The 23,766-nt window shown below is 47.5% G+C and overlaps 9 protein-coding genes across 9 annotated transcripts; 4 read left to right on the forward strand and 5 right to left on the reverse strand.

Annotated features, from left to right (window-relative positions):
- Positions 1-832: 832 nt before the first annotated feature.
- Positions 833-2,169, reverse strand: F4817DRAFT_151727 (FYVE-domain-containing protein). The gene is made up of 3 exons (XM_049297988.1): positions 1,487-2,169; positions 918-1,363; positions 833-864 (listed from the first exon to the last, which is right to left on the reverse strand). Exons 1-2 carry the CDS (start codon positions 1,940-1,942, stop codon positions 980-982), a joined length of 840 nt encoding a protein of 279 aa, XP_049157869.1. The 5' UTR covers positions 1,943-2,169; the 3' UTR covers positions 833-864; positions 918-979.
- Positions 2,170-4,655: 2,486 nt separating this feature from the next.
- Positions 4,656-7,242, reverse strand: F4817DRAFT_366168 (molybdenum cofactor biosynthesis prote; the record flags this gene model as incomplete). The annotated part of the gene is made up of 2 exons (XM_049306954.1): positions 4,656-5,839; positions 5,925-7,242. The coding sequence occupies 2 exons, from the start codon at positions 7,240-7,242 to the stop codon at positions 5,100-5,102; spliced, it is 2,058 nt and encodes a 685-aa protein (XP_049157870.1). The 3' UTR covers positions 4,656-5,099.
- A 676-nt stretch (positions 7,243-7,918) lies between these two features.
- F4817DRAFT_341351 (uncharacterized protein) lies at positions 7,919-10,309 on the forward strand. Its single transcript, XM_049303738.1, has 3 exons — positions 7,919-8,888; positions 8,940-9,870; positions 9,953-10,309. The coding sequence occupies exons 1-2, from the start codon at positions 8,508-8,510 to the stop codon at positions 9,633-9,635; spliced, it is 1,077 nt and encodes a 358-aa protein (XP_049157871.1). The 5' UTR covers positions 7,919-8,507; the 3' UTR covers positions 9,636-9,870; positions 9,953-10,309.
- A 570-nt stretch (positions 10,310-10,879) lies between these two features.
- On the forward strand, positions 10,880-13,098 carry F4817DRAFT_151803 (uncharacterized protein). The gene is made up of 4 exons (XM_049297989.1): positions 10,880-11,310; positions 11,393-11,531; positions 11,589-11,806; positions 11,856-13,098. Exons 1-4 carry the CDS (start codon positions 11,206-11,208, stop codon positions 12,651-12,653), a joined length of 1,260 nt encoding a protein of 419 aa, XP_049157872.1. The 5' UTR covers positions 10,880-11,205; the 3' UTR covers positions 12,654-13,098.
- A 2,817-nt stretch (positions 13,099-15,915) lies between these two features.
- Positions 15,916-17,265, forward strand: F4817DRAFT_341356 (uncharacterized protein). Its single transcript, XM_049303739.1, has 2 exons — positions 15,916-16,589; positions 16,795-17,265. Exons 1-2 carry the CDS (start codon positions 16,045-16,047, stop codon positions 16,919-16,921), a joined length of 672 nt encoding a protein of 223 aa, XP_049157873.1. The 5' UTR covers positions 15,916-16,044; the 3' UTR covers positions 16,922-17,265.
- Positions 17,266-18,016: 751 nt separating this feature from the next.
- F4817DRAFT_341359 (uncharacterized protein) lies at positions 18,017-18,703 on the reverse strand (the record flags this gene model as incomplete). The annotated part of the gene is made up of 1 exon (XM_049303740.1): positions 18,017-18,703. A coding segment is annotated over exon 1 (620 nt), but the record flags the coding sequence as incomplete, so codon positions are not given.
- Positions 18,704-20,171: 1,468 nt separating this feature from the next.
- F4817DRAFT_341361 (cleavage and polyadenylation specific factor 5) lies at positions 20,172-21,699 on the forward strand. The gene is made up of 2 exons (XM_049303741.1): positions 20,172-21,018; positions 21,076-21,699. The coding sequence occupies exons 1-2, from the start codon at positions 20,481-20,483 to the stop codon at positions 21,336-21,338; spliced, it is 801 nt and encodes a 266-aa protein (XP_049157875.1). The 5' UTR covers positions 20,172-20,480; the 3' UTR covers positions 21,339-21,699.
- Positions 21,700-22,485, reverse strand: F4817DRAFT_341363 (UPF0047-domain-containing protein). The gene is made up of 3 exons (XM_049303742.1): positions 21,987-22,485; positions 21,869-21,931; positions 21,700-21,813 (listed from the first exon to the last, which is right to left on the reverse strand). The coding sequence occupies exons 1-3, from the start codon at positions 22,452-22,454 to the stop codon at positions 21,718-21,720; spliced, it is 627 nt and encodes a 208-aa protein (XP_049157876.1). The 5' UTR covers positions 22,455-22,485; the 3' UTR covers positions 21,700-21,717.
- Positions 22,486-22,499: 14 nt separating this feature from the next.
- On the reverse strand, positions 22,500-23,653 carry F4817DRAFT_341365 (uncharacterized protein). Its single transcript, XM_049303743.1, has 3 exons — positions 23,292-23,653; positions 23,066-23,233; positions 22,500-22,964 (listed from the first exon to the last, which is right to left on the reverse strand). Exons 1-3 carry the CDS (start codon positions 23,583-23,585, stop codon positions 22,902-22,904), a joined length of 525 nt encoding a protein of 174 aa, XP_049157877.1. The 5' UTR covers positions 23,586-23,653; the 3' UTR covers positions 22,500-22,901.
- Positions 23,654-23,766: the final 113 nt, after the last annotated feature.

Raw genomic sequence — 23,766 nt, forward strand, 5'->3', positions numbered from 1 at the left:
CTTCGATTGCCCAGATCGAATTTATGCAGGTAGGCACCTCGGAGTCTCACCGACCCTCCCAGCAGGGCATGTTCTTGCGTACCATGCCGGTAAACCTAAGCAGGCATGCCGCTAAGTACGGTAGCTGAGCTGCTGGGACGTTACTGAGAGATATTGCTGGGAGGTTTATCATCGAGACCCCGAGATTGGCTGCGGCACTGCCCCGGAGTAGCATGGCGGTTAAAATACCGGAAGGCTACCACACTTGATCTTTATCATAAATGACGAACGCTACAGTCCATGCGTTGGATTAGAAACCCAAGTAGGTAGTAGATCGTGATCTGAAAAATCAACTCGGATTAATCAATCTACTCGGCGCAAACCCTCCGTTATCGTCAACGGCGTTGCAACCGAGCTGCCCGAAGGTTGGGCACTCAACTCAACTATGTCAACTATGCGACTCAACTATGCGTATCGAAAACACCTGAACGCCGGGGCTAAACAAGATCCCTTTCTAATGCCCGTGATATGCACGCTACCTGACCGGTCCCTCTATCATTAAAAAACGCCCGTAGTCACCTTGCCGCAGGATGTATTCCACACCAATGGCATAACCTCTCCCTTGCGCATGTCACCCCCCTGCCCCTCAATGGAACTCGATATCGAAATTAGTACTTGAAAGTTGGGTATCGTAGGTCGAAAAGAAATCCAACAATGATACCACCATGCAATGCATGAGATTTGTACAGAAATATGCATCTGTACCGTAGCTCCAGTCTATCCTGGAAATTTCTAGTCTATGTGAATGTTATATGTATAACCCGTCGTCGCGGGGAAAGTTGTTGCCGTGATTAGATCCGTTGTCTCGTGTATCATTAATTAGGCCTGTAGAATCCTCTCTGAGAAGTTGACGTAGGGGCTAATCCGGATTCGCAGACACCTGGTATCGAGTGAGAAAGGATATTTATATCCGTAACGGAGACATCCAATTCCAAACCGATTAGAAGGTACTCCAGTTCCAGTCCCGTGGAACGCTCATCGCGATGTCCTGTTGATGGCCATGCTGACCTTGTATTGCCGTCGGGGCCGAAGCGGCTGGGCTCGTGGGTGCGGTTTGCGACCCTCTACCAGTGGAAGACGTGTCGCTAGAAGCTTGGCTATTTGTCCGACTACGCCACGCTCTGAACTCTGAAAAACAGTGAGAACATGCGCGGCTCGGAGTACCTTTCGGGTTATAATTCGCGTCTTGATCGAGAGGAACATCGTATGCCGAGTGCGAATCGCAGAAGATGTTGCCACATTTCCGACAATGATGCCGGCGTGTCCAGTAGTTGAAGTGGCGCATACATGAGGGCTCGTCGCAGATAGTTGATTCCGGGTCGGGCTAAATTTACGATGTCAGCTGGAATTCTTGTAATACCATGAAAACTAGAATGAGGTCATGTGTTGACATGTCGCAGTCTGTAAGGCTGCATATCTGAGACACAGCCTGCCGATCGGGACTTACCTTCCAGTGTTGCCGCGTGGGTTGCGCCGTCGGCTTTGGAAACATATCCAAGTCCCATTCATCATCTACACACTTTCCGCTGTCACCTGTAGTACGGCGGCTCAGTCGGCTAAGCGCGCCCAATCCGGCCAGGCTGATGAAGCTGTTGTTAGACGATAACGGATTATCATCTTCCTGTGCTTCCGTCTTCCTCCCAATTATCTTGTAGGGGTGCTCGTTCGGTCTTAAAACCGCAGGCATGTAGAGCGGTCGTAAACGCTGGCGATGATACGGTTTGGGGGAGGTAGGTGAGGCGTTGGTAGAAGTGCTCAAAGGCGAGATCTGTTGAGAATGGTATCCTTGAGATGGATAGGTCGGAGATTGCGACGGCGCGGTAGGTGTTTGGCGATAAGGGTAGAAATGCGCCTGTGGCTGCGGCTGCTCAGCTGGCCTAGGCATTATGAAGTCGGTCGCCATCCTTTTTTCGCAGCCGCGCACGGAATCCAGCGTGTGAGACACGGTGTCGGTAATTTTTCAAGGGAAGTTAAGTAGGATAGAATAATAAAAGTAAGATAGGGGAGGTCAAAGCTGGCGAATGTTGGGAGAGCGATAAGCGGCGTAAGCTGTCGCGCAACCAAATTATTGTGTAATAATTAATGCTCAACCAAAGACTCGCCAAAAAAAAACTTGAGTTTATTAATAAGACCAGACAATTGAAATAAATAATGCTGGCTTGTCCCAACCTTTGACTTTGTACGAGTCGTAAAATTGAGTTGGTCAACGGTCAAGGTTATTGCTGGGAAGCTAATGACTTGACGGAAGGGTGTGTTAGAAGGCTCGATCCTAACTCTAAAAAAGGTGGCTGCGCGGATGGTGACTGGAGGATGAATGATTTCCTCGCGCTTGTGATAAGGGTGTGATGTAAGGTAAGCTTAAATCAGAGATAAGTGATAAAGTGATAAGGTGAAAGGTATTAAAGATTCGTAGGCTACATGTACCAGATCTGAGGCATCAGAGCGAATACCTGTTGCATAAGATAAAAGGTGAGGTAGGTGATATGATTGATATGATATGTAAGGGAGGACAAAAAGATACAATAGGGGAGGAGGGATGATAATAACACTTCTGTCAAGTAATAAAGTACGTACTTCGTACCTACCTTCCAAGAACCGCACTAGAGAGAGAGGTTCCCCGACGCAATAGTCGACCGGCCGTGGTGGCACCGGGGTGGCACTTAGTGGGCCGGGAACCCCTCGATACATCAAGCGGCGTCCACTTACGTAGTATTTGAGTCCATCCTGATTGGCCTAGTTGAATTAGCTAAGTCTGGTATACACAATTCGTACTGTGCTTATACTCGAAATGCACTTGACTTTTTTACTCTTATTGACTTTACTCTTACCCAGCTTCTTTTTCTTTCCATTGCATTGATTTTCCTCTTCTTCTTGCCAGGTTTATAACGCCAACAAGACTAAGGATGTCCTGGTTAATGTAAATTCTTATCATAATTCCTGTGTAAATAATTAAACATGCAAACAACCTGGGGTTAGTGTAAGTTGTTGCGCCGCTTCAAGTTCATCCTTCCCCTCCAAGCCCAAACGACCGACCCCATGGCCCGGCCGCGGTATCGTTTCTGGCTTGCTCGCCTGTCCTCTTACCCAATCTGTCCAAGGTCGCTGGATACCGATCTTCGGCGGTTCAAAATCCGTTAACTTACGTCAGGTTTTCCTCCTGGACCCTTCCAGCCCTTCATTTCGTTACAATCTATTTCATGAGGTAGAGGACATTCTGGGATATCCCTCCGCAATCAACAGCAAATAATTTACCTAGGTATGTATTCCACCCAAGACGAGTGGCCGGTGATACTAATTTGAGCAATCATCTATCTCATCGTTCTTCCTACATCAAGATTAACTCACCTTGAGTCCGATTCCCAGGAAAAAAGCAAGCGGTTTGTTACAGTTGACGTGCAGGACGTTATTTATTATAAGAATTATTGTGGCACGTCGGCGCGTCAGCCATCTTTTATTCCATTCGACCACTACTACAGCTAACCTGGGTGCAATCTATCGGGATGTAACAGACCACAGCTCACAGTAGGTGGATATTCTGTATACTGTCGTGAGGGTCTATCGATTGTTACATGCGTCGATGAAGAAGCTGGGAGGCCTGTTGCGATGACCTCACGATGTGAAGTTGACATTTGTCAAGATTTAACTTTGCGTTGTTTTCAAGAGATCCGGTCGGATGACGGCGATGCAGATCTACATGTAGGTCCTAGGCCCTTGGTGACTCCACCACGATCCGAACTCCCGCAGTGCTGTTTTCTTTTCCCTCACGCGCACACAACAATATCATTTTTATAGAGTAGGTACCTGTTAAGTTGAATCCTTTCCTTAAGAACTACAGAATAGAGAGTATGCAAATTGACAGACCGCTATTTTACTTCGTGGTGGCAAAATAAATCGAGATTTCTCGAATCTTTTTAAGATCAGTAACACGTCGTCCGATAGAGATGGCACTCTTGATAATATATATTAGTAGAGGTACACATGTAGTCTAATTTTTATTTTTTAACGCGGCGATGGAAGCGCTACAGTCTGGTATACAGTGTTTGCGCTTCTGCAGGTTTATCTTTCAGTCTTCGCTGATTGGAGGCTGCAACTTCGCTAATGCGAGTGCGTTTAGAAGGCTTGGCTTTAAAGTCGAGGCTCCAGCTCTTTGTACAACCGTGTCCGGGTTGTAGAGTTAAGGAGCCGGGGTCTGCTTGACCGCCAAATTAATTAATGTATTATATGCACATTATATGCACTTTGTATGGCTGACAGTCCAATAGCAATAACTTTTTCTATTGATTCGCCTGTCGCAGTCCTTAACTTGTGCCTTTTTGTTCGCGCTGTACTTCGTATACGAGCATATATGTACACAGAATGCTCCGAAGCATCGCTTATGCCTGACAGGTTGATAGATCTTGATAACGCAGGTCTCGTGCTTTGACATCATACCTGTTGGCTTACACGCTGTGACGTCCAAGTATATGCGGATTAGGTGTACCTACCTATACCAAATAACCTAGCCAAGGGATCACTTTGCTTTTAATCACCCCGCTAGTTAGCGATATGCAAGATCTCTGAAGATCACGGCCTCTTGGATTCTCGACCTATGCGTCTTTTCTTATGTGCCAGTATGATATTACGGACAAGGTTCTAGGATCCACACAGTTAGAAGGCGATGGCCCCGAATATAGTGGGAAAGGGGTCTTCGAAGTGGACCTGAACCTCAGTTTTGTTATCGCCGAAGTATGATTGGCCCTCAGTTCCAGGTTAGCCCAGCCTGGGCAAAAGCTTCCAACTCAGTGACCGGCAGCAATGGCGGGGTTAATGCTGGTGTCTCGAATTAAACTCCCCGCAACACAACCGCAGACGACCCTTACTCAGTAGCCCCCCTCCCGCAAGAGCTTCACAAGCAAAGATCATTCGATATTGGCGTAATAATACAGATGAAGCTACTACCCACACGCGCCAGCTGGTTAGTAGGAATGGTGGAAGTGGCATATATTATGCGCGTATAATATAGTTGTAGTTGTAGTTGTAGTTGTATATGTTCATGATGAAGGTCTGAAGTATAGATCCCATTAGTTTAGTCCCATCGAGTCATCTTGGGCTCCATCTACCCAACGGCCACTCTTGCCCCCCTCCTTTAGAATGACTCTCAAGCCTTGGATGCTCATCCCCTTATCTACCGCCTTGCACATGTCATAAACAGTTAACGCTGCTGTAGAAGCCGCCGTAAGAGCCTCCATCTCTACCCCGGTCTTGCCTTCGCAGGCTACGGTAGCCTCGATCTCAACTCGGCCATTTTTGCTATGCTCATCTTCGAGCACAACAAGGTCTACAGCAACCTTGGTAATGGCAATGGGATGGCATAACGGAATGAGATCAGATGTTCGCTTTGCGGCCATAATACCAGCCACGCGAGCTACCCCTAGAACGTCGCCTTTCTTGATTTGGTTCTCCTTTATGAGTTTGCATGCCAACTCGTTTGTAAAATAGACGCTGCAGGCCGCCTTGGCGACTCTCTTGCTAGGTATCTTGTCTGAGATAGAGACCATGTGGGCAGAACCAGACTCAGATACATGTGTTAATCTAGCTGGGTCATGCTTCCTATCAGGTCGTGAGCTGCTAAGTGAGAAGCATCGTAGTTGCTGCCCATTAAGGAAACGGGTTGGCATGTTAAGTAGCCAAGGGGAAAGCTGCTTAGAAGCAAGCGGTACGACTGGAGGATTTTTGATAGTATCCCAAGCCGAAACTTGAGAGCGATTGGCTGGGATATATTGCTGCGAATCTGCCAGATAACCATTCAGTTCGAGTCCTCCTAGACATCCCAAGTCAAGCAAGACTTGCACCTGGTCGCAATCCTCCGAGGGTTCGCTTCCGCACGCTAAGGAGTGGTCACCCACCTATGAGTATCATGGGCCTATTCTTCATATGTTCCAATTCACCGATGCCCGCGTGCTTAGCCTTTTTCCTCTTTACAGCCATACCTATGACCTCCAAGAGTTTACGCTCATTAGGTGCTATGCCAAAGGAAGCTGGCTCTTCTGATATTTGCCGTCGCCTGTCCACCGCTATAGTTCTCATTGCCTCATAAGTTTCCTGGTCGATCGGATCGCCGCCATTAGATTCCCTTAATATATCTCGCAGCGAGACTTCTGCGTTACCAAAAAGACAAACTTTAAGATTTCCATCGCTTGTAATACGAAGACGGTTGCAGGTTCCGCAGAAATTGTGTGTCATGCTGGTAATAAAGCCAATCCTGCCCACAAACCCGGGGATCTTGTAGGTTTTGCTTGTATCATTCTTGTGATCTCGTACCTTCTCGAGACCGGGGTAATTCTCGCGAATACGATCTAGCATCTCGGTATAACCAACCATTTTACCCTTGTTCCACTTATTACCATCGAATGGCATGTATTCAATGAATCGTACTTCAATATCTTTCTCTCGAGTCATCTCAACGAAAGGAATAATCTCTCGGTCATTGATATCTCGCATGATAACCGCGTTGACCTTAAGCTTAAGACCAGCCCCGTGCTTGTTCAACTCGAAGACTCTCTCGATGCTTTTCATCACGGCGTCGAATCCTTTCCGCCGGGTCATAATTTGAAATTGCCATGGATCTAGCGTATCCAGGCTTAAGTTAACACCTGTTAAACCGACCTCCACCATTCTCTCGAGCTTTCGGTGAAGAGCTATACCATTAGTAGTAAGGCAGATTTCTCTAAGACCATGTGACCGAAGGGCGCCGATTTGCTCCATCAGGGACAGGATATCCTTTCTGATAGTAGGCTCACCGCCGGTGAGGCGGATTTTGTTCACACCCTGGGAAACAAATAGAGATGACAGCATCACAATCTCGGGCGTTGTCAGTAGTTCCTTTGGAGGTGAGAGGGGGACGCCTTCCTCTGGCATACAGTAGATACACCGAAGATTACACCGTTCCGTAAGCGAAATACGCAAGTAGTCGTGCTGTCGATGAAAAGTGTCCGTAAGAAAATCGGAGAATGGCCTTGCATCTTTCAGCAGTTCGCGGCGTGAGAACTGAACGGTCGGCGTCTCAACCGGATTCGCCGGTTCCGGGATGGTCTGAACAGCGGCGGCGGCGGCAGCAGCAGTAGTGATTCGTCGAAGAGGCTCAGTGCGACATTTTCCGAACCGGGGCTGCAGACCCTCCGATACGGTCCGCGCCCAACGAGGCGGGAAAGCCTTGTACGTCATATTGAGGATATATCCTACTAAATCAATAGTTTACGGGGAAATAAGGCATCATGACCATGTTAATTTCCCTTTCTTGTATATAAGACAATAATTGAGAAATCCGTCATATACTAGCCTTTGAGCGACTTCAATAGATGTTATAATTCGAGGTTCCGGAGTGTTGCCACAAGCGCGGAGATGCGTATAACTAAAGATGAGTAAGCAACGGGTTAAAGACCAAAGCCGGACAAGCATGAGGAAGGTGGATCAGCGTGGGGCGTGGAGACTAATTGAGTTCAAACTTACACTATTATTGGACCCGGACCTAATCCCTAATCCCTAACCCGCCAAAAAAAAAAAAAAAAAAAAAAAAAAACCACATTTAACCATGTACCTATCACAAAAGTCAACAAATACCCAATTGAATACCTAATAAAGCTGAGAGCTCGCAACGTCTGACCAATCATCGAGTCTTATCAAACAGTTCCCCCTATCAACTTTTAAGGTCTGACAAATGACTGGTTGTGGCGGTTGCGGCTGACCATCCTAGACTGTGGCAGCCGTGCCTTGCCGTGTATTGACGTGGTTATGACTGAACCCTCACGAAACCAATTCTTACCGGTCTCGTTGTCAAGCTGTATAATAACCAGCATTAGACCCGGAACTAATTCAACCAAAGACATAGCCATCATATCATGCGTTTCTCCAAAGCCCTTCAGTGTAGGACTTCACCCCTAAGTTATACGATAACAAACCATCATCTTTCTGTTTAATTTTATTGCACCTAAGCCAGCTACTGATTCTAGCCACTAGCATCGCCTCACTGTTACCCGAGCCCAGATGGCGAACTCATTGCCACGCTCTTACCATCAAGTATTGTTGTACGAGCTATCAAGTCCTTAGACGTCCTACGAAGCATCAAACTACCACTAGATCTCACGGGCGGTGTATCAAATTTCATTTGGTCGCCTTCCTCCACACGACTCTTAGTGGCTGTTGTCGATCAGATACATGTATTTTCGGTCCGAGACGGCAATTTTCATGGAACCGTTAGGACTCCTTCTTCAGCCACCAAGCCTACCTTCGTCGATTTTGGAGTTACCGATCACGAGATTTGCATTTGGTCGCCTTTCGGCATCAAGCTAACCATTATCAATTTTGCAAGCTCAAAAGCAGTAGAAATCGCTAACCCCAAATTTTACAATGCCGCCTCTGCGACGAAGGGATACTCCTTTCGGGCGAGCTCGTATCACCTTGCGTTGCTCACAAGGTCTTCCGGCAAGGACATGATTAGCATACACTCCCCAGAAACGAGGGACATTGAGCGGTCCTGGTATCCTGACACCATCGATGCCCAAGGACTAGCTTGGACTCCAGACGGGAGGTGGTTGGTGGTGTGGGAATCATCTGCCCAAGCCCCCAGGGTCCTTTTCTACACTTCTGACGGCCACATTTTTAAGGATTGGAGAGGTTCCCCCCCATACCAATCTCAGGACATGGGCCTTCAATATAGTGCAGGTGTTAAACTAGTCACTCTGAGCCCAGATGGACGACGTGTCGCAATTGCTAACGGTTCTACTTGCACATGCATCCTCAACACCCCATCCATGGTGGAAGCCATGCGGCTCCGGCATCCTCAGGTTGTCCAACCGAAAGATACATTACAAGTAAGTCGCCCCTTTGGCGGGGTTGTGTGACAGTCTCCGTTAACTGCAAAGATCTGGCAAGAGCAAAATACATTTCCAAAGACCGGATCGTTCTCGTCGCCAGTATTCGTCAAAGCCACCCAGATGGTGACCCCCGAATGGACAGCATTGAATGGCCTTCAGGAACCTGTGTCAGGGTGTAATTTTGCCAAATTCGACTGCTCTTCGTCCCTCCTGGCCACGAGGCTGGAAGATGCACCAGGTACGATCTGGATCTGGGATATTTCTAGTTCCGATCTTCGGGCGGTGCTAATGTATCATTCTAATGTAACAAAACTAGAATGGCACCCTATGCAGCCCGAGCACCTCCTCATGAGGTGTGAGGGTGATAGCTACGGCAGTCTCGTGTTCGCCTGGGATCCTTTAAGCCACGGCCCGCGCTCGGTTGACTTAGCACACCGACTTCCAGGCGCGACTAGTAGCAAGACGTACGCCACATGGCTGGGAGCAACATCAGAATCTCCTGCATTTTTCTTTAGTGACAGCGCAACCTGCATAATGGTTTCACTTGCAGATTCCGATGGAGAAATCCTTCCCTGGCGAGGTGCTTCTGCACCCATTAACACCATCAGCCATAGGGACAATATGGGCATGCAGTCATCACTAAGGCCCGCATCACCTTTAGAGGATGCTGAAGACAGCATTTTAATTGACATGGACGATGATACTAGCGAGCCAGATGATACATTCCAGTTCATTACGCACTAAACGCACTAAGCTGTACAAATCTTCTATCATATCTCAAACAAATGAGATATTAGACAGGATACCCGGAGCCGTAGGATTATGGCTTTTTAGCTTAGTTCCGAAGGCAATGGCAACCATTCCGAATGCAAGAATAGTCATCCAGTCACTTCGAAGATGCAAGGTACCTCCGGATATTCGTACTGTTTGCGTGGCGATCAGTTCAAATCTGCTACTGAGATTCGGCTGAACCGCAAATGTAAGACGCTAATGAGGAAAAAGAAAAAGAAGAAAAAAGGAGACCATTCGGTCTATGAGCGATGACTAACAAATCATCTTAGGATTCGGTAATCATCGTTGTTTCGAAATGAAATTGCCGTTGGGAATACGTCTGCCAAGTCAATAGCTTAGCTACCTCTTAGGTACCCAAGATTGGAGATGGTGGGCGGCTTAAGTTACGCAACAGCCAACAACGGGCAGCAGGCAGCAGGCATAACCCTTGCGCTGTGTCACCCCATGCAAGAAAACGTTCTTGGAGAGGCAATTTACTTCGAGATGTTTGCCAAGCGGGTATTCGATCCAACTTGCCGCTAGTAAGTAGCAACATTGTACTATGTAGGAGAATTCCATAAGTCACCGCTCAAGAAGAGCCCAATAGCTAACGAGCATTGAAAGCCATGCGAAAAAAGCCACCTCTACGATGCCCTTGCTGCAGAATGTGCAGTTTGACCAACAAAGTCGAAATGGCCGATAGTTCGATGCTGGCGTTGAGAATCCCGAGGTACATGAACCTCGAAGACATAGGATACAGTTATCCAGACTCGTGGAATCTAACAAGCCCTGAGAGTTAATTCCAGTCGTTGTAATAGGCAAGATTGTCCTTTTCTAGATTCCCTTTGTACTGCGTCAAGTTACCCACTTCAGCTAACACTCATTATAGATCTCATCCAACGGATGATCTCCTTAACGTTAGTATTAGGACCACCCCCGTCACCGGGTACAATATGACAAGGAGTCACCTGCCAATACCTCGTCAGCTTCGATCGATTCCAGATCTTGGTCCCTAGACGAAATATGAGAGTTCATTATGCCCAGCAACGTCTTGGTTTGGCTGTATCTCCTTCATGCAGCCAGCATACTACCGCGATCAATGGCGGCCAAAATCCTATTGGACTATGCAGACCAGCATATCTACGTTCTAAGAATATCCCTATATGTTTATAACCATGATTTTCTTCACTCGCTGAAATATCCGCCTAATCGATGATGCATATCACCGGTGAAGAAAGTTTTACACATTAGATGTGCCTAACGCGGAACGATCTATCTTGAAAGGTATTCTTGCATAAATTTAAGCTTCTAATATATCCCGCCAAACCCTCAGGCTGTTATCCTGTGTGACCCTAGGCGATGGTGAAGAAAACAGGTCTTGGCCAGCACATACTTTGGATCATAGGAAGCCTCGTGCAACATATAAAGAGCCCCATCAGATCGTTCATACTGCTGTGCTTGTTCCACACGATTTTCTCATCAAGGGTGCACCCTGCCAAACATTTTAGAGTAAAGTCTGGAGAGCTGCAGCTGTCCGTTCACGATGTCTTCGGATACCTTCTCTCATCAAGTCCCCATCAATGGGACTATTCAAACAAACGTTTCACCCGGAAATCAAACCAATCTATACTATATTCTGGTCTCAAACGTAAGTCTAACATGAATTGATGTTATCTACATCGTGCAATCTGTATTATACAGCTTCTTCGTACTGACAATATGTGTAAAAGTTACCATGGCAGACGTCTTGGCAGCAGTTGAAAGACCATGTGCGGACCGTGAGCGCCGTTGAGCGAGTTGAAGTATTCAACGAGAGTACCTCTGGCTGGGTCTCGGTTCGAGGTCGGGAGAATTATGATGCAGCTCTTCGTACGTCGACGTTCCAAACAGTTTTGTATTTGAAATTTAACTAATGGTCGATTATAGGTTTGCTTAATGGGGGTGTCTTCAACGGCCGAGCACTTCTGGCAGACGGTAAAAATGCCACGGAGCCCATTATGATCAGAGAACCTGTGGGTGTCTCTGCAACTGGAAATTCCACCTCAAAAATTCCCCATACGCCGAGGTATAGAACGCCTCCTTCGACACAATACTCAGCTAGTACGCCGCCATTGATGTCGCCGATCGCGACAGGATATGGGGAGGTAAGAATCCTCCAACCCAGACAAACCGAGGCCAACTGACTTTCTGCAGTGGACATCTCCCACAAGTCCTTCAGCATACGTGACCACTTCCGCAATGGAGTGCGCACCTTACATGTCTGTTGCTATGCCTTATGATTATAACGAGGCGCCTAACTGCTATACCTACGATACGTCGAATACTAGCTACTTGGACCAAACAGCCATGGTTTCGTCTCCTACGATGGTACAATATCCTTTCGAGGCAGCTTACTCTCAGCAATATCAGATGGGTGAGTATCACGGAAACGACTACGCCATGTATAGCAATTTACCCAGCCCGGAATCTATATCAGCGAGACCTAGTGATTCCTCAAATGGCATGGTCCCCACGAGGCAGCGCAAAATTATCGTGAAGCAGCTTCAACCTTGGGTCACCTTCAACCAGGTACAAGACCTCATCCGAAAGAAAGCCGGATCCGATGCTGATAAAATTCAGCATGTTGACCTACCACTAACGGAAGGCCAAGAATCAAATAGAGGCTATGCCCTCGTCACATTTCAAAACGAAGAAGTGGCCAATAAGCTGGTTCGGCGGCTTAACGGATACAAGTGCGACGGCCGTGAATTAAAGGTTGATTATACCAAAGAGGGGGTATCAGAAAATGAGACGGTCCACTCTCGGACCTCTGGGCATAAGGAGAGACGGGAAGACCGAGAGAAAAGGGAGAAGAAGGAAATTCCTCGGGGGTTGAGTTCTAGCGACAAGAAGAGCAAATCCCATAAATCTGGTGTCGTTATTGCTCACGGGTCTTCCTCATCGCCTTCAAAAAAGTCAGACGTGAAGGAGAAGTCAAGCAAGCGGCATTAGACCAACATAGTTCCCCCAAGCTGAGCGACGATGATTTAGGCTGGATGGGCTACACTAGGATTAAGCGATGGGTTTTCATGTTCCTAATCTGCGAAAATTTGTTATTGGCTTTCTCCCATTGCCTCCTAGATATGGAAGGCGGTTCCCTGTTGGCTGGTATACGTGGTGGTTCAACTGTAGCTACCGTAATGTAGCTACGCACCTGTAGATGTCCATATGAAAAGATCAGGCCACTCCTTGGCCATGTCCGATAGGAAGCCCGAAACCCATCGCACAGTTAACATAACCACCCCCTGATCTATCTCTAGAGTATACTCGTCATAACAGATCTGAATGCATCGCCATTCCCTTTCTATTCAAGACAGGTTCCTTCGCTCCATGCTTTGCGGGGTCTATAGTCAATGGCCATAGCATAACTCACCACGTCATCCTCTCTAGAAACGGGTTGGACAGAGACGGGTGGCGAGCTCTTTCTCATCGATGCGGCTCTCGCCCTCACAACTATGGAAACTAGAATATGTGCTCATGCTATGGCACATGACGGATCATTTCGTGTTTCTCTCATTCCTATAAACGCCGCATCAGCGTCGTCAGTCGTTTGTATGAGGTTATAATCCCAGAACCAAACCTGCATATGCAGAACACACCGGATATGCACGTATCTTTAAAAAATCCCTCTCCCTGCCACTAGTACCCCCATGATGGGAACTTCATACATCGTCCCTAACCCTGGTCTGACGTTCGAGATTGCCGGGTTGCTGTTACACGACGTCTAGGCTTGCAGATGCCCCTACCCGGCGTGCGGATCTACATGAGGCCCCCCTTGCTCCCCCTTGCTCCCCCTCGCTACTCTTTATCACCCCCACGCACCCCAGTGTCTTATATTAACGATGTATCCGGGTCGCAACAGGTGCCATCTCCTCATGCCATACGTGAAGTGCATAGGCTTGGCAAGACAAACAGGGCTCCTACGGCAGCGCGCTTGTTCCCAGCAAGCCCCGACTCGCCAGCCCCGGCTTCCCGTCCTCCCCCCCCCCCTTCCTAGCCCAGGCCCCACGCCTACTCCGCCGTTCGTTACACGCATACATGTAATATCTCTTCTACTCAGGTCGAGACTTGCCGATCGATCTACATCGTTGGGGCCTATGAGACCCAGAACGCGTGGGGTCGTGTCGTCTACCAAAGTATAGAGACTAACTTACGTACGTATATACTAATATACTAATATAATATTTCTTTCTTTGCTAGATATCCGGAATCCAAAGCAAAATCAGTGGCTCGACAATGCAATTGAGATTCTCCCGGTCTCTAAAGACGGCGTAGAAGGTATTCTGTACATTCAAACCGGTATAGGTCGTATCTCGGCTATCTTGTAGTTATACCCGTGGTCCCCGGTGAACCTGACAGGGCAAGGGTAGTTCGGAGTTGATCCCGTATCATACGATTGGCCTAGCCCACGTTGCCTGTATGCACAAGTCCTTATAAGCCAAGCCATCTCACTGTGGTGTTAGAGAGTATTATGTAAACACTGCGGTGGTGTCGCGGTGGTGTCGCGGTCAGGCCCGGTGTCACTGTCTAAAGTACAGCTATATTCCCCGTACCGAGAGGCGTGACAATATAGGACCTGCATCCACCGACCGCTGTAATCGGTCTTGGCGACCTATTTCATACGCCCCTGTTTCTTTCTCTTTTCTCGTTCTTCCCCTCTTGATTCGTCGGGCATGGCATTACAAGAAGGGGGTATAGCATCCGTGTGGTTAGTATAAATATTCGGGACAATGCGCTCGCCCGCCTTCTAGGGTCCTCTAGTATGGGATCGAACGCGTCTCTGTATAATACTGGTCATAAAGGCTAGGGACTTCCCGGGAGGCTAAGTTCCGATGCGAACAATCTACGTAGCCCAAGCCATTATACCATTCTCAGCCTTGCGATGTACCTAGCCGATCGATACGGAAAGGGGACACATGCATGAGAATCGTCCAGGGCATATGTTGCCGGTCTAAAATTGTAAGGCTATAATACCCCCTTTTTTCTTCTTTTCTTCAGATCCCGGAGCATAGATCCCGAGGTAAATAAATAGAACCGACTCGGACGAACACCTGCATAAAATAAAATAAAATGACATGTCATTATCTCGCAATGCGAAGAAAGCTTAAGGCTTATAGCTGGGCATTGCCTCGACTACGCACGTAGACAATAAGTCACCGACCCTGCGGTACCTGTCTGCGTCCCGTCCCCCAAACTAGCCGTATCCAACCGGCTTTCATCCAGTCTGCCAGAGAAAACGACACGATGGGCGTACAACCTAAAGACCATAGACGCCAACTCTTTCCGAAATATCTGCGTTCCGCTGCTAAGAAGTCCCTTCGCGTCGGATAGTAGGTATTATCATCAAGTACGTGGCACCCGGTTGCCTTCCTTTTTCTATACCGCATTAATTGAAAGAGGGCAGTTCTCACGAACTCGTCTACTGCCCCGACTCGGCCCTCCCCGGTGCGCCACAAGAATCCCTTATTTCGACCGGAGAAAAGGGACCATGTACCCTCTCATCCGTACAAACTGCAAAAAGTACGCCCTAACTATATGCAGTCATAACATCCCGAGCGCTCGGCCTTAAAGTGTTCTGTCGGATAAGGATTTAAACAGGGGTGTCGGTGATGCTGTATTCAATGGCAGTATCACAAAACAGGCCGGGAAGAAACGAGGAAAAAATCAGGCTGTGAAGCGGCGCTAGGAGTTACTACCATCCCGATGTTAAGATCCCAGAGTTGTCCCTTAAGTGATGTCCCCGTCCATTAGGGAGTAAAATATGTTGAGATATTTGCAACATTTCAACTTAGGAGAGAATTGCGAGGCATAGCTAATAGACGTCATAGCATCGCTACGATTATATAGAAAGTTGAATTAGAGTTCTGATGAGCAGCTTAGATGATCTAATTGGATCGATCTGTGAATGAAACCCTTGTATGCCCATACCCAGCAAAATCCCCTGTCATCGTGGATAAAATCTACGACTCTACACTAAGCATGGATAAATCCGCATCCTAGTTTCGCCCAGTCTAAGCAATTCAATTAATTAGTTAATATCGACTAGTGGAGTTGTCTTAGTATTTGCCAGCAAATAGTAAACGTAGTCGAAGGTTTTGATGATGTCGCGATGAGGCCACCCCGGCCTGCTCTTCGGTTGCAACTTGGTGGTAAGGGTAACGGGTGAATATCATGTTAACATTACGTCTGATGGAAGAGTGTTCAAACGAAGATAGAGTAGAGAGCCCATAGCTATAGATCTTTAGTCTAGTATTATTTTCTACCTAATTAAGAGTACCTATTCTATAAAGAAGATATTCCAAGCTTGAGACTAGTACTAGTTAAGCGAAACGAGAAACGAGAAATGAAAACCCTGAGAAATTCACTATTCCGCATTACTCTCCCCTTATTTTCCCTAATCGGCGAGTCCCAAGCCCTCATACACCTATCCCACAACCGCAACACCACCCCACCCGACGCCGTGCTCTCCCCACAGTCCGTCGCAGGCACCTCGGACTGCGCAGCCGCATCGGCCAACGCGACGTTCCGCCTCAGCTTCGTCAGCTACGGGAACTACACCGCGCTGCCGGGCCAGGGCGAAGACGACGGGGGCTTAGCCCCGCGACAGCTGATGTCGATGTCGTTTGCGGTCGCCAACGGGGCCAACGGCGTGTACACGATCTGCGCGTTCCCGCTGGGCCACCTGTCCGGCGCGGGGGCGGGGGCGGGGACCGGCGAGCCGGAGCCGGCTACTTGGGTCGATGATGCTTCGTGGCAGGCGTGTGCGGATCGCCGTGATTCGGACGGCAAGCACCGGTTTACGATCGCGACGGGCGCGGTGTTTAACCGTGCGGAGCGGTTTCTTGCTGTGAATCAGACGTGGTTTTGCCATGATGATGTTGGACGTCTGTGAGTTGAGAGATCTTGTTTTCTTGCGTTTACTTCCTTCCCCTCTATTTCCCGCCTAGAATCTTTCTCCAGCCTAGTTCTACCCCCTTAAGGTCTTCCGGGGGGAAATAAGTTCAATGCTACTGGCTACTAGAGAGAGCATTTGCTTTATACATTGTCCACCTCTTTTCCCTAGTCGCGAAGACTCACCTAGTATTTTATCTAGGGTTGCGTATACGGGTATTGCGAACGGTAGTTTAACTATGGGTTGTGTCGACGGCGGCGAATTGGGCGGCTACCATGTTGAGAACTGCACGGCGCCTGACGGGACACTTCCGGTGACGCTACTTTAAGATTACAAGTTTTTCCTAGCTTGACCACGGCATTGGGTATCGAGTTGGTTTGATTTCACATAGCTCCATGGGAAGGATTCATTGATCGAAAATGTATGGGAGCTTTGTTTACCTCCCTTGAAATATATCGTGGGAGGTTCTTCGCAATGTCGTTGTTTCCACCTGGACGTTTGGACATGTCTTAATTAGCCCTAGGCCGTATGGGCGAAGGGATATAATAGCAACAAGGGGTTAGGAGGAATAAAAAAACATTTGTGGTTGAAAGGGATATAAGGAATAGCTTTGTGCCTATCGGAGTTCAAATTACTCCTTTATAGTCCTAATATATTAATAATGTCTATAAACTGGCTATCGATCCTATTCAGATATTCATGTTCGTCCAAACGTAGCGTCTACTGGTATATAAAGACTTTAAATTGTTGATTTATATGTTGAACGCCTTACTCTCTAGTCTGCCTGCTTTACCTACCTGATTCAAACATGACCGCATGCCGGCCAGATGCTCCTCACCCCTTTTCTACGAACAGTCCAAGCGTGCTTTCCGCCCAATAAAGGCTACGAAATTGACCTTTCGGTTTGTTTCGTGATATGATTTATACCATCGCTGTTAGGCTTGACCAATTAAGGTCATCCTAAATGCGTATAATCTAAGCTCCAGTCGGAACATATCGCAACTGAGATCCTAGACTTTCCCGTGTACAGGCCTTCCATATTGATATAGAATGTCTGGTATCGTTGCAGTAGGAAGTCCATAGATTATTTGATGCTTATAGGATATTCACTTGAAGTAAAACCCCTATTCCACACGACAACACGAAGGTCAAGCAAGCCCCTATTATACTTGCCCCCGAGAGTCTATTGGTATTTACATACAATGACCAATAGTACACCGTAAAGGAAGACTAGACAAAAAGCCATATACGAATTGTAAAAGCCCTCCATACAAGTCATCTACCAAAACGCCTCATTCCTGGTGCATAGCGTAGGCGCTATAATTGTCAAAACATTAGATAATTTGAAAATTGCTTCACGTCATTCATTGCCATATTCGAAGTTCATTAGCGTAAATAAAATGGCCCCAGCCTATTTTGCGACCTAACTAAAAGGTCTTGCCAATGGTCGGCAAATCCCTTGATTGATTCCATAGTTGCCGTCAAGCTCGACTGCTTCTCTGATTGGCCTTGTCCCCATAGGTACCACACGAGCTTGCGCGTAGAACCCTATCGGAAACCTCATCTCCTGCTCGGCACTTTGCAATTCGATAGGTTGAGGGCCGATTTTCCTTCTTCTTGATCGAAACAGGCAGAAAGCTATAGTTCCCAGTAGAATGATACCGAGAGCAACGCCACAGCCTATACCAGCCTGCGCCCCGGCGGATAGACCTTGCGCACTTGATGATTGTGTCGGTAAAGCTTGTATTGGTGACGTCTGTGACGGTGAAGAGGATATCGCACTGCTAATAGACGTGTCGGCTGCCTTATTCGTGGTGCTCGAGAGGTCAGAGGCCTGATGGTTAAGCTGGAATAAAGGAGCGAAGACAGTGAAAGTCGAAATAACCTGGATAGTGCTAACGTCGGCCGCAGCGTAAGGTATCGTCACGTATTCAAAATGAGCGCTAGTCCCGGATTCGCATGTCACAGTCGGGACCGTGGTTGAGGTCAACGTCGTGATGCATGTCTGGCCCGCAGGATACCGAGAACAGGCATATCCCCTTTTCATATTTTCAGTATCGAGTTTTGAGGGGGGGTATTTTAACCTACGGCGGACAACAGCCGATAGCTATTTCTGATTCTTCAGGGTTGAAGTAAAAGTTGAAGTCCCCTGTCTTCTTCGCACCATTATATGAACAAGCCGTCGTGTATCCCTGAGGACATACGAGTCCCGGTGAATATATGCCCCATGCGAAGAGAGGTTGGCCCGGTGTTGTTGCAACACGACGGCTCGTCGCGAACTTCATCGAGCCCACCGCATGTTTGGGCCAGCCATCCATAATGACATGTACTGCAACCTGCAACCGCGATAGTACAAGCAGGTGGTGGCGCCCAAGTTGTTGTCAAAGGTCCCAGCAGTACTGAAGTACCGGTTGCCGAAGTCATGTTATCGAACTCAGGGCTAGAAGGGTATAATATGTATAGACAGTTACGTAGGAAAAGGGTTACCTATAAGCATGACGAAATGAAATAGAAAATCAGGAAATAGGTTTGTGGAATAGGCTGGACGGTGAGAGAAGGGATTCATGTATAACGCTTCTCCCAGCCGCAATATGGCCAAACCGCCACAGGGGCCAAAACACGAAAACATCACTAAACGGACAATTTTATTATTCCTTGGCTGCGCCTTAGGCAATTATTGCAGTTCAGCCGCACCCGAATTAGAAAATGCTAATGATATGATATAGTTAGTATCGGTGTGTATCTGTTAAGTTCGGATTGGATGACTTGTTATATTATATCCTTCCGTGCCAATAATCAGCTGCGATTGGTTACACAGCCATGATATTAAGACCCTGTCTCGGAGCAGGTCTATAGCCTTGCCAACCGGTCCTTGGAGTTGCCATACACTTCTTTTGTTAGATGTAGGACTCCTTTAGCATAATATACTGTTGCTTTGAAGGCCGAGTGATGCTTATACAACCCTACTTGGCCCAATGCTTATTTGTGAGTAGGTCCTGTCGTTTTATTGTATGTAGAAGATTTAATATTCGATGCCCGAGTCTTTGGATAAGATTCGATATTAGATCCCACCAACCCTCTTGAAGTACGATTTTCCTCGGTCAGCAGCTCTATCCTGGTATAGTTCTCTAGGTATTTTGAAAAACTATTGGACAATATCGTATATACGCGGAAGGATTGATATAAGCCGCCAAGTCTCTCTTACACGGTGTTAGAGGTAGTGTAATAATGCACCTCACGGAGGCTTCTATCACTCCTAATTGGGGAGCAGTCTATGAGATACTTTCTGCAGGCGAAATAGATATGATAGTATAAACGACTCTAATAAATATCATTTTTTTTCTCTCTGCTTGAGGTCTTCTCTTGGTATTTATATGACTGATGCTTTACCTCTAATGTTAGTGGTTGGTGTTGGAATACAAATACATTACCTTAAGGTTAGGTAGGTACGTACATATAGACAAGTACCTAAGTACCTGCTTAAAGCTTACTTACTAATCAAGCCAAATAATTGGGTAGGTACGTTGATAGATGATAAGGTATGTAGAAGGATCGATCTGAGCCAATGAACACCGACGCTTAGCTTTCGTCACCGCCTACTTGATTTAGAATTTAGTCAAGAACGCCTGACGGTATCGATTTTGGATCTGTAGCGCGTTGCTAAAGCAAGCTCCAGACTCTAAACTCCAGACTCCAGACAACGCCGTAGACATTCTCTTGAACAACCTCAATTCTGCCTACATGCTCAACTAGGCATAATACTCTCTTAGGACTTTATTCATACCTATTTCTATACCTATGTACTTTAGGTTCTCCCAGATTTAAGGATAGCATCCTAAGTTTTCTGACATCTCTTTCTCGTTCTCAAAGTTGCATTCTAGCCTACCATGTCTACAGTTACCGCCACGGCGCTTCAGAGCGCATATCCTCCCATCATCCCCCTTTCATTCAACTCGAACCAGCCGAACACGATACGACTGTATCCCCTTTCCAATTACACATTCGGAGTAAAGGAGACGCAACCAGAAGAAGACCCTTCAGTTATAGCACGGCTGAAGCGCCTCGAGGAGCACTACAATGCCCACGGCATGCGTCGTACCTGCGAAGGCATTCTTGTTTGCCACGAGCACAATCATCCCCATATTCTGATGCTTCAGATAGCAAATGCATTCTTCAAGCTACCAGGTGACTACCTTCGACCAGAGGACGACGAGATCGAAGGATTCAAGTCTCGACTAGATGAGCGATTGGCGCCGGTAGGCAAGCTGGGCGAGGGCGAGGAGCCGGCAAATTGGCAAGTCGGAGACTGTCTCGCGCAGTGGTGGAGGCCCAATTTCGAGACCTTCATGTATCCCTTCATCCCGGCCCACGTCACGCGACCAAAGGAATGCAAGAAGCTTTATTTCATACAGTTACCGAAGAGTAGTACGTGAAGTCGTCATCCGCCCTAATGTGCAGACCGCTAACCATAGACTAACCCAGAGGTCCTGAGTGTACCGAAGAACATGAAGCTGCTTGCTGTGCCGCTCTTTGAGCTTTACGACAACACCGCCCGATATGGACCCCAGCTCTCTGCCATCCCCCACCTCCTAAGCCGGTATAACTTCGAGTTCGTCAACGAACACGGCGAGGTGGTTGCTGCCACGCCCGGAGCGAGCCCCGAGGTCTTCAACCTCAAAACGAAAGTCCTTGCCGGAGGCGATGAGGATATGAGAGACGCTAAGGAAGAGAATGGCCACAACTAGTTGTAGTAGCTATTCAGTGACCACATATCAACAAGCGGGGCTTTATATCTCCAGGAAGGAATAGTCGCACGGGGAACGAGCCGATAATTCTGGAAATGGGGAAGTCTAAGGACAGTACTAAAGATGTTAATTTTGGCTCTAGGCCCCAAGAGGCCGAGATATCATGAGTAGGTAGGGTTCATCGAGGTTATCTCGAGCACCATATAGCCTGTCATCTCATGTGTGCTTTTGCATTGAAATAAGGCGCGACGAAACGGCGTACGGCGTAGGAATTAGATCGCGGCCTTGAGAGCCGGGATTATCTGAACCGATCACAAGGGCTAGATAAAATGCAATAAAAGCAAGACACAAGATGTTTCTATTCTGGTTCTATCCGAATTCATGCCTTCTCTCCCTGAATAGTCGCTACAACCTTTCTTGTATGCCTCACCTCTCGGAATTCGAGATACCAAATTCCTTGCCATGTTCCCGTTGCCTTGTAGGAGCTTAGCTACATTGCTTCCTTAATCAAGAGGAGTTGCGCGACTTACCAACTTTCCGTCTTTTATAGGAATTGTAACACTAGCGCCAATGAGTGCCGACTTGATGTGTGCCTTTTCTTTATTAGCACTTTCCCCACCTATTATAGAAGGTTTCTATATAACCCACCGGCATATCATCGCTTCCTTCAGCACTATGTCTATACAACTCCTCTCCCTTAGGTCCAGCTTCAGGCGCTATGCGGTCTAGCGCATCGCTCATATCAGCGCGCACATCATCGTCCCAGTTCTCATTCAAGCTAAGCGCACAGCTCGTGTGCTGGACAAATAGATTCAGCAGGCCGACTTTGTAGTTCCTGATCTCGGGGATCTCTTTGACGACGTGGTCGGTGATAAGGTAGGAGCCGCGCGAGCGCGGGGGCAGCGTGAACTGCTTCTGGGACCAGGACATGGTTGGCGCTGGCGGTGGTGGGGTAGCTGAAGATTGGCTTGCCGAATACAGATACGCGAGAGGGAGAGTGGATATGTAGTGGAATAGACTTGGGAAGAAAGCTACGAGGAGCACGAGTAAGAAAAGCAGGGTGAAGAAGTTGTGTGAAAAAGACGTGGTGGTGGGTTTAGATGTGGATGACGGCATGGCGATAAATGTTGTTGCATTTGGAGCTTTGGTGGGGTTAATCTTCTCCCCCTGCGGGTTCAATTGGAGACTACATGTACTTGAACTGTCTTTGTACCTTTGTCTTGATCTGGTTATGCAATTGCTACATAAAGTATTACGTATCATAACCTTAAGTAAGAGGTACATCTTAGCCTTTGGGGATAAATCAACCAATTAGTGAACGAATAAATGTAAGTCAGTTAACAAAGAGTTTAGCATAGCTAAATTTGGGAGTATGAAGTTTTATGTTGTGCTTTTACCAGGGTGGGTGACTTTATAAAGCATTTCTAGATACTTGAGCAGTCAGAATAATATGTACATAGCTGCTGGATGGACTCCCTGTTTGACCTGGGTAGACTTGAGAATTGTATAATATCAATTCAGTGCCACTCCATGGCTACCATTTGATGGGCGAGTTGTCTATCCTTATGCAAGAGGATACGAGGTCTGCGGTAATGATTGAAGGTGCTCTCTGTGATGTTCGTTTGCCTGGAAACACTTATTAGTTATTCCCTCATACGAAGCCTATCTGCTATCATTTCTCCAGCGAAGGATGGGTAACAGTCTTTTATATCAGAGACAAAACTCACAAATGGAGAACCGCAGTAGTTGCAAGTAGCAATCTCCGGCTTGTCTGTGTTGATGAAGATTCGAGGATGTCCCGCCGGGCCCCCTCCACCGTCACATGCTACTACTCGGTCGTGAGTCCATTCGACTGGCTTCTTGTGGATGAGTTCAATAGCTGCTTTAGGTTGAGGCTGGATTGCTGTTAGCTACGATTCGTAGGGTCGTGGACAAACGCTGTGCAAATCTTACTTGGAGGGAGAAATCGGTCTGTTCGAATCTCGGGCCTGTCATAGCCGCAGCCCTGGGTTTTTGACTCCTTGACCAGATCCCGGCTCGGTTCGGCGCCTGCATCAAGCCCCTCTTTTCATTCTCTACCACTCCCAACGAGTCCTCCTCGCTCTTGGTTTGGGGGGTAGTCTCGGATTTGACCGCGATCGGGTTCGTGGTATCAAGAAGGCGGGCGGAGAGTGCGAAAGTGCGTTGAGTCGCACATGCTCGCTGAGAGAGCTGCAGAGACCTCCGAATAGTCAATCGCGAAAGCATCGTGGCTTATTGTGGTCGTCAACGGAGGCGACTGATCTAAAGAAGTTCTAGGATTATGATGATTTGAGGTTGATGACCAGCTGCCAATGATTACTGGCTCTCGGGAGCTCGGACCACATGTGAGAATCAATTAAAAGAATTTCCATTAACTTATGTAGGTACATAGGTACCTTATATGTAC

This window comes from Daldinia loculata (assembly GCF_022478755.1).
Source record: "Daldinia loculata strain CBS 113971 unplaced genomic scaffold F4817scaffold_33, whole genome shotgun sequence".
Lineage (NCBI taxonomy): Eukaryota > Fungi > Ascomycota > Sordariomycetes > Xylariales > Hypoxylaceae > Daldinia > Daldinia loculata.

Coding starts and splice junctions, on each gene's coding strand:
- F4817DRAFT_151727 (XM_049297988.1), bottom strand. CDS start 1,942: ATGGCGACCGACTTCATAATGCCTAGGCCAGCTGAGCAGCCGCAGCCA. Junction 1,364..1,486: donor CCACGCGGCAACACTGGAAG/GTAAGTCCCGAT, acceptor TCGTAAATTTAG/CCCGACCCGGAATCAACTAT.
- F4817DRAFT_341351 (XM_049303738.1), top strand. CDS start 8,508: ATGATTAGCATACACTCCCCAGAAACGAGGGACATTGAGCGGTCCTGG. Junction 8,889..8,939: donor AACCGAAAGATACATTACAA/GTAAGTCGCCCC, acceptor TTAACTGCAAAG/ATCTGGCAAGAGCAAAATAC.
- F4817DRAFT_151803 (XM_049297989.1), top strand. CDS start 11,206: ATGTCTTCGGATACCTTCTCTCATCAAGTCCCCATCAATGGGACTATT. Junction 11,311..11,392: donor ACTATATTCTGGTCTCAAAC/GTAAGTCTAACA, acceptor TATGTGTAAAAG/TTACCATGGCAGACGTCTTG. Junction 11,532..11,588: donor GAATTATGATGCAGCTCTTC/GTACGTCGACGT, acceptor GGTCGATTATAG/GTTTGCTTAATGGGGGTGTC.
- F4817DRAFT_341356 (XM_049303739.1), top strand. CDS start 16,045: ATGAAAACCCTGAGAAATTCACTATTCCGCATTACTCTCCCCTTATTT. Junction 16,590..16,794: donor CATGATGATGTTGGACGTCT/GTGAGTTGAGAG, acceptor TATTTTATCTAG/GGTTGCGTATACGGGTATTG.
- F4817DRAFT_341361 (XM_049303741.1), top strand. CDS start 20,481: ATGTCTACAGTTACCGCCACGGCGCTTCAGAGCGCATATCCTCCCATC. Junction 21,019..21,075: donor CATACAGTTACCGAAGAGTA/GTACGTGAAGTC, acceptor AGACTAACCCAG/AGGTCCTGAGTGTACCGAAG.
- F4817DRAFT_341363 (XM_049303742.1), bottom strand. CDS start 22,454: ATGCCGTCATCCACATCTAAACCCACCACCACGTCTTTTTCACACAAC. Junction 21,932..21,986: donor AAGGAAGCGATGATATGCCG/GTGGGTTATATA, acceptor AATAAAGAAAAG/GCACACATCAAGTCGGCACT. Junction 21,814..21,868: donor CTATAAAAGACGGAAAGTTG/GTAAGTCGCGCA, acceptor AGCTCCTACAAG/GCAACGGGAACATGGCAAGG.
- F4817DRAFT_341365 (XM_049303743.1), bottom strand. CDS start 23,585: ATGCTTTCGCGATTGACTATTCGGAGGTCTCTGCAGCTCTCTCAGCGA. Junction 23,234..23,291: donor AGACCGATTTCTCCCTCCAA/GTAAGATTTGCA, acceptor ACAGCAATCCAG/CCTCAACCTAAAGCAGCTAT. Junction 22,965..23,065: donor ACTACTGCGGTTCTCCATTT/GTGAGTTTTGTC, acceptor AAGTGTTTCCAG/GCAAACGAACATCACAGAGA.